The sequence below is a fragment of the Porites lutea genome, chromosome 3 (assembly GCF_958299795.1).
Source record: "Porites lutea chromosome 3, jaPorLute2.1, whole genome shotgun sequence".
NCBI classification, from domain to species: Eukaryota; Metazoa; Cnidaria; class Anthozoa; order Scleractinia; family Poritidae; genus Porites; species Porites lutea.
In genome coordinates, this window is record NC_133203.1 from 46658080 (window position 1) to 46666365 (window position 8286).

An 8286-nucleotide genomic window follows, 5' to 3' on the forward strand; every position below is an offset into this window, starting at 1 on the left:
TGTGATCCATGCGCAGAGTTTTTGCCTTGTTTTTTGCTCAAGCGAAGCCGGCTTTGTTTGCTGTTGCTTGTTTGTTTATATGTTTTTACATTCCCTTTGTCGTCGCCTTCTCGTTTCTTAAAATGCCGACAGGAGTTTTCCCAATGAAAAATCTAGAAACGACATACATTTTTTTTAATCCACATGGGATCCTCTTGAAACTATTGCTCTTTACAAATTGAATGACGTGCCACTGACATGTGCAAACATATCTGTAGCGACCGCTTTTGGGTGAAGGCGGCGCGAGGGCAACATGCGTTGCAGAAATTCTGAAAGGTTCACTCCACAATGACCAAAACGTCTAACAAGATCCTTAGTTCCGTTTAATGCTGGTTCACAAGATGTTAACGGACCGAAGGGACCGTCAAAGACTGTAATGGCTATTACAACATGCTTCGTGCGAAGCCTAAAGAACTGCGTTGGGCGACGTTGCCAAAACACTCCGCTCCCTAGTCGAGCTTACAAAAACCTGAAAACCCGGATGCGCGTGACCGGGTCACGTGTTAAACAAAACAACTGGGAAGGCGTTACATGGCTCCCCCATACATTGTGAAATGTATGACTTAACAATAAAATAAATGTCAAAATAAACTTAGTGTTCTTAGTGTTCAAGAGGGTAATTCTTTCTGCTGGCTCCCCGACGGGGTCGTACTCCGGTCTATCGAAGTTTCCTTCTGTAACTTGCATCAGTCGTCTCTTCCTTCGGACGATGAACAAGGATTAACTTGTGTACGGGTCTATCCAGAAGCTTCTTATTTCCGGATTCAGTATAGAAGAGGGAGACTTTGCGAACGAGTCCGTCATCACTGGGATAGACTTGGGTGACTCTGGCGAGAGGCCATTCATTTCTTGGGGAAGAATCTTCGCAAATCAGAACAATATCATCAACTTGGACGTTAGGGACGGTCTTGTTCCACTTCTGACGCTTTTGCTGCTGTAGACAATATTCTCTTTGCCATCGGAGCCAGAATTGGTCAGCCAAGAATTGAACTCTGCGCCATCTCTTTCTGGTGTACAGATCTGGTCGAGAGAAGTTGCCAGGCGGAGGTAGTACTGCCTTCGTCTTCAGAGTGAGCAAGTGATTTGGTGTGATCGGCTCAGGTGCTTGTGGGTCTGACAAGCTGTCGGTGGTCAGCGGGCGGCTGTTCACGAGGTTTTCGGCTTCAGTGAAGAGAGTACGTAACCCTTCGTCGTCTAGCTGCGTTGACTGATCTTCGAGGAGGCCAGATAGAGAGGAGCGTACTGTTCGTATCATGCGTTCCCACACACCTCCCATGTGTGAGGAGCTGGGGAAATTCATCTTGAACTCGATGAAGTCGCATTCTTGTGTTAATAGGAAGTTCTTCACTGTGTCAGTGTTCACCTCTGCATTGAGCTCGTTTCTTCCTCCGATGAAGTTGCTTCCTTGATCTGATCTTAGTTGGCGCACTTTGCCTCTTCTGTTGATGAATCTTCTGAGCGCGTTAATGAATGAACTTGTTTCCATAGTGTTCAAGGTTTCAAGGTGTATCGCCCGGGATGAGAGGCACGTGAAGACGATGCCCCAACGTTTCAATTCCTTTCGGCCTTCCTTAATATACCATGGGCCGAAAACGTCCATACCCGTGTAGGTAAAGGGCGGTGCTTGTGTCACACGTTCTTCAGGAAGATTTGCCATCTTTTGGACTTGTGCTCGTCCGCGCAATTTGTGGCAAATGGCACAGCTTGACAGGAGATGGGAGACAACAGAACGACCGTTCACAATCCAATAACCTGCTTGCCTGATGGAGTTGTGGGTCATCCCATAACCTGGGTGGTGCTCTTTGCTGTGAAAGTGTCGGATGAGGAGATTCGTCACGTGACTCTTCTTTGGACATATGATCGGATGTTTTATGCCATAATCTAATTCGGCTTTTAGGAGTCGTCCGCCAATTCTGAGGATTCCCTTGCTGTCTAAGAAGGGGTCCAGTTTGTAGAGAGAACTTGTCTTCTTGATCGTTTCGTTCCTGGTATGAGCACTGTGGCGATCCTGGAACATACCATCTTGGTGGTTGGCATTTTGAAGGATTTGGATCTCCTTGCCGAAGTGCTCGAACTGAACTGACTTGAGAATTACTTCTTCTGCTAAGCGTAATTCTTCGACTGAAGGGGGGCCGGTGTTGGGCCTTGTGTTGAACTGCCTGTTAGGGCGTCTCTGTTCTATCATTCTCTGGATGCGCACAATGCTCCTCTTTAGGCGAATGAGGGAAGATGAATGGCGAAAGCGTTCTGGTTCTAGAATACTGAGAGAGCTCTCCTTCTCCTCGCTTTTGGTTTCTTCATGGCTTGAAATGCAGACGGTGGACTTAGGTTTCTTCACTTCAACGTCTTCGTGTTGTAGATCCGCAACTTGGTCTAGGCTGATCACCGGTACTTCGCTTTCCCATAGGAATTCAGGGCCATTGAACCATAGTTCGTGTTCAGAAAGCTCTTTGGTGGTGGCACCTCTTGACGCGATATCAGCTGGGTTGTTCGGACTGCTAACGTAATGCCACTGCTGTGGGTTTGATCTGTCGCGGATGTGTTGAACACGATTTCCGACGTACGTATGGAAGCGTCTCGCGTCATTTCGAATGTACCCTAGAACGACGGAAGAGTCCGTGTAAAACAATTTCACTGGGTTACTGTAGTTAAGCTCTTGGCTGAGCATGGAGGCTACGTTAGTAGCAACCACGGCGGCGGTCAGTTCAAGGCGTGGAATTGACATTGGCTTTAGTGGCGCGACCCTAGCTTTGCCCATCAGGAAGCTGACATGTACTTGGCCTGAACTGTTTACAAGACGTAGGTAGGTTACCTGGCCGAGGCCTGTGTTGCTGGCATCGGAGAAGCTGTGTAACTCCACGGCAACTGGTTCGCCGAAATCAGGTGGCTTGAGACACCTTGCTATCTTGATCGTCTCCACAAGAGGTAGTTCGGATCTCCATTTTTCCCATTGTGAACGGATGTGGGCAGGAACTGGGTCGTCCCAGTCGATGCCTTCGCGGCACAGTTCTTGGAGCAACTGTTTTCCGACTAAGATGACAGGTGCAATGACACCAAGCGGATCATAAACTGAACTCACAGTTGATAGAATTCCGCGACGGGTGAGAGGCTTGTCCTTGAGCTCAATTCGAAATCCAATGGTATCAGACTGGATGCACCAATAGGTACCTAAGGATCGTTGGACAGGTAAGACATCGTGACGTAGATCGAGGTCCTTCAAGTCCTTGGAACGATCTTCAGCAGGTAAGGCTTCCAGCACAGTCTCACTGTTGCTGGCAAACTTGTGCAGGCGTAGGTTGACTGCTGCGCACATGGCTTGGGTATTCTTGATGACATTGATTGCTTTAGCTGGTGTGGCGAAAGATTTCAACCCGTCATCTACGTAGAAGTCGTTCTTCAAGAAGTCTGCGGCCTCATTGCCAAACTGTTCTCTGCCGGCTTCTGCTGTCATTCTGAGACCGAAATTAGCAACTCCTGGGGAGGAGACTGCCCCGAAAAGGTGGACGTTCATGCTGTACTCTACGATTTGACTCTCTAAGTTGTTATCCTTGAACCACAGAAATCGTAGAAAGTCTCTGTGTTCCGGGCTGACGTGAAAACTATGAAACATCTGTTCAATGTCGCATGTCACTGCTGTCTCTTCCTTTCGAAACCGCGAGAGCACACCAACGAGGGCATTCATCATGTCAGGGCCCTGTAGCAGATGTTTGTTGAGAGACTCGTTGTGGAAGATGGCACTGCAGTCGAAAACGATTCTGATTTGGTCAGGTTTCTTGGGGTGATAAATGTCAAAATGAGGCAAGTACCACACCTTTCCTGTGGCAGTCTTGAGTTGATCTGATGGGACGAGACTGGCGTGGTTCTTGTTAAACATTTTCTGCATGAACTCAGTATATTGCTTCAAAACCTTGCCATTCTTGAGAAGTTTTCTTTTTATGCCTAGTAGCCTGTTTAGGCATTGTTCTCGGTTGTTCGGCAGACTCAACTTGTCTGTCCTCAGTGGTAGCGGCATTTCCCAATTGCCCAGTTCATTTGTATGGATGCTTGTGGTAAGAAGATCATTGAAACGTCTGTCCTCGACAGACTCGGTGTTCTCAGTGCCTCGGATGGTTCGGCTATGATGTAGTTCACTGTAATCCAATTGCATCATTTCTCTTATCTGCTGGGGCGTAGTGACATCCTTAGATTGATGTTTGGAAGCGAAAGAGGCTACGGCCTCTTCTCTGGAACTGTTGCTCGTTGGAACATTGAAGAGGTTGTGAGAATCTTCTCGTCGTACGGTGATGCGGTTAACTGTTGCACAAGCCGTACTGTCTTGTTGGTTGTCTAGACAAACTGGACCGATGATCGTCCAGCCGAACTTGTACTCTTCAGCCCACGGCTCATTGTCTTTGCCGTATATAACGTGTAATGGCTGAAAGGCAGATGGGATGTTACGACCGATTAACAATCCTATCTCTACTCCGGGATGATAGTGGATGTGGTGGGCGATCTCCTTAAGGTGCGGCCAGAGTTGGGCAATGTTAGGCGTGGCGATGTCCTGATGGCTAGCTGGAATTTTCTCTTGTGAGTATGCAAACGGAATCTTAATAGAATTGTGTCGACTGTCTGTGTCCTTGATGTGCAATCCGTTTACTTTCTGAGTACGCACAGTGTTCACGCCCGCAATCGTACTGATATTGAGGTTAACTTCCTGGCCTTTGACCTGCAACTGGTCGAGAAGAGTGTCTGTGATGAAGACATCTGTTGACTGGTCATCCAGAACTGCATAGGTCAGCATCCTTGCTGAAGGGTTGTCTTGATGGAAGACTTCGACGAGAACTATTCTAGCGCATGAACGAGCAGAATGCCCTTGGTTGCAGACTCGTGAGCAAGCAGACCTCGCTTCACTGGCATTAATCACTTTGTGCCTGGATGGGTCATGCAGTACAGTGGCATGTTTCTGTCGACATATCTTGCAATCTAGCCTGTCTTGTTCGCAGTCTCTGGCAACATGTTTGTTGGAATTAACACACTTGAGACAGACTTTGTTTTTCATTAGGAAATCTCTGCGTTCTTCGTATCCTAATTTCTGAAACTGTTCGCAATCGTTCATGCTATGAGACTTCATCTTGTGATAGAAGCAATACGTGTTAGCCGCAGTAGCTTTGGTAGTGTCCGGTTGCTGAGCATGGGTTGAAAGCACATTGGAGATTTCTATTGGTTCTTCGTGATTAGCATTTGTCTCGCCATTGTTACTGGGGGGTGAAGTGGAGGTCAGATTAACAGCTGGAGGACGCAGGCGGGGTTGGCGGTTCAAAGGTTTGAAACGGTCTGTCTGTGGTGTACCACTTGAACCTGAAGCTTGAACAATTTGAGGTATGTTGACACGCTCAGCGTGGTAACGCACTTCTTGAGCGAAGTCTGCAAATGAAGGGAATGCGTCCTTGCCTTCTTTCTTCTGAAGTTTCAGCACTTTATCAGACCATTTGGGCTTGAACCACGATGGCAGCTTTTCGACAAGACTTTGAATCTGTGACGGGTAATTAAGGACTTGGAGACTCAAAATGTGTTCGCTTGCAATCTTCACCTGTTGAAGGAAGTCACTGAATTCTTCTAAGGCTGCTGCATCGTTCGGTCCCACCTTTGGCCAGGTTGTTAATTTCTTCTGAAAACTGGTACTGATTATTGCTGGGTGGCCAAAACGTTCCTTGAGGATTGTGCGGGCTTGTTGATACGCACTTTCAGGGTTCTGCACTAAGTACTGAAGCTGCTCTACCACTTTTTTGGCTTTGCCATCCAAATATTGGTACAAGAAGTGTAGTTTCTGTTGGGCTGTCACTGGTGCTGAATCAATCAGACTATCAAAAGAATTCTCCCACAGGAAGAATTTAGTCTTGTCAGTCTCATCACCCTTAAAAACATCTGGTGTGGCTTGAGGGAGGCGTTGTAGCTGACTGATCTTGGCTAGGGTGTCAGTTAGTTGCACTGAATAATCTTGGGGTGCAGGGGAGTAGGCTGTATATGACGATGGTACCAACGCTGGAAAATTTCCGCAAAAACCTCTTGGAGGTGTGAGTCCAATTTGGGACATAGTACACGCAGGCGATGTGTAAACTGGAGGAGCTTGTCCTCTTAAGCTGAAGGTGGTTGCAGTGGTAGAGTGTGAGATTCGATTGGTTGATCCTTGAGGGCCTTGATTCAAAGATACAGATACAACGTCAAGTGGTGTGGACGATGACGTCACTGTCACTTTAGTCACTGGTGTTCTAGTGCCAAAGGGCGTTGTAGCAGGCGCACCCGGTGTAGACGTATATTCGTCAGCATTATTGCTGGCAATAAAGGTGGAAATTGGATCATAGGTTTCTGTCGGCAGTGCAGGCGACTGCAGACAGTTTTCTTCTTGCATTGCTTTTTGGTAGACTTGCTCTTGTGCAGTGACTTCTCCAAGTTCTTTTTGTATTTTCAACTGTTCCAGTTTCTGTTTTTGTTCGGCAATAACTGCTGAAAACTTCAACGTTTCTTCTAGGGCTGCTCTCTTAGCTCGAAATTCAAGCAGGGTCTCCTTGCAAGAACTTCTACTTGATCCCGACCCTTTCGAGACTCGTGAACGGTGGGACCTTTGAGATGTGATAGAGGCTGCATCATTTTGTAATTTGTCAATTTCTTTCACGGCTGTATCATGAACTGCTTTCCATGTGTCAAGCAGATAAGTTTGTTTACTTGTGGCCTGATGAGTTTCATCCGAATCATCTGATAGCTCTATCCATTGGTCAAAACTTTGTAAGACAATGTCTAACTCCTTGATCAAAGCTGAAATATTTTCTTTAATTTCCTTAGGATCTTTGCCTGAGAGGATTTGCTCTTTAAAAGTGTCTAATTTAGAGCGAAACTGACGGTCGTTATCTATCGCAGCGCTTCTCTTCAAGCCACATTTGTATTCCCGCCCTTTGGCCGTGAGGGTCCTGGGCCTAGTGTTACTCGAATCGACAATAATGTCGGCGTTTGTAATCGATGAAATTTCCTCTATTTTTGGACGTAAAGACACATTATCCGGTAAAATAACAGATGAGCTAACCTCAGTCTTTGTTGAGTCGACGATTTCTTCGTGAGCTGGGCTTGAGGTGTGTTTTTTCGCGCTCTTCTCGATGAGAAATTCCTCTGGTCTCGACACGAAGGTTAGCCCGAGTCCGGTATCCTCGTGTTTATCATCGAATTTTGCTGAATCCATGGTAAAGTTCCTCGGCGTAAATACAATTCGTTAGAGTTCCTCAGATTAAACAGGAGTCTTCAAAGTTCCTTGAGGTAAATACGAGTCTTTGACTGTAGCGACCGCTTTTGGGTGAAGGCGGCGCGAGGGCAACATGCGTTGCAGAAATTCTGAAAGGTTCACTCCACAATGACCAAAACGTCTAACAAGATCCTTAGTTCCGTTTAATGCTGGTTCACAAGATGTTAACGGACCGAAGGGACCGTCAAAGACTGTAATGGCTATTACAACATGCTTCGTGCGAAGCCTAAAGAACTGCGTTGGGCGACGTTGCCAAAACACTCCGCTCCCTAGTCGAGCTTACAAAAACCTGAAAACCCGGATGCGCGTGACCGGGTCACGTGTTAAACAAAACAACTGGGAAGGCGTTACAATATCATCTTGGTTTCAATAGACTTCAAATCAGTTGTTAGTTGGATTTTATACGCAGTCATTCAATTCAGTCCTTCAATTCAAAACTAGATGCTGTTGTTTTTCTTGAATCGGAGATAGTAATAAATAGAGTCTTGAAGCAACCTTAGCTTGATGCACAAAAATCCGGCAATGCACGAACGTCGACGAATTTAATCGTCACATAACGAAGAATCGTTGCGAGACGAGGAAACTTGAACCAGCTCAATCGACGCTTGCTAAACTGGTAAAAGCGCTTTTTGAAATGGAAAGAACTTTCCAAGAAAAGGATGGAAAAGGTAAAACCTCACTTTTTGTAGGCCGGGGGGGGGGGGTACTCCCTTATATAAGCCATATAGATGTGCCGCCCCATCGGGTTTGGTTTTTGCGCCGTTTTGGTCTGAACACGGATATACACTTTGCCCATTTGGTCTGGAATCGGGTATGGTTTTTGAGCGAACTACGGAGTCTATGAATGTATTTATTGTTTCAATTCCAAATGAGTAAGAAAGAAAGAGAAATATGCTAATTCAAAATGAATGATTTTAAAAACTTTTTTGTTTGCTCTCTAATCTGATAATGATAACATAAATTCTGCCTAAATGCCA

General features: G+C 46.2%; 1 protein-coding gene across 1 annotated transcript; it reads right to left on the reverse strand.

Annotated features, from left to right (window-relative positions):
- Positions 1 to 339: 339 nt before the first annotated feature.
- LOC140931280 (uncharacterized) lies at positions 340 to 7656 on the reverse strand. Its single transcript, XM_073381054.1, has one exon. The coding sequence runs from the start codon at positions 7247 to 7249 to the stop codon at positions 698 to 700; it is 6552 nt and encodes a 2183-aa protein (XP_073237155.1). The 5' UTR covers positions 7250 to 7656; the 3' UTR covers positions 340 to 697.
- Positions 7657 to 8286: the final 630 nt, after the last annotated feature.

What these genes read in the sequence shown, in the direction of transcription:
- LOC140931280 (XM_073381054.1), bottom strand. Translation starts at nt 7,249, where the DNA reads ATGGATTCAGCAAAATTCGATGATAAACACGAGGATACCGGACTCGGG.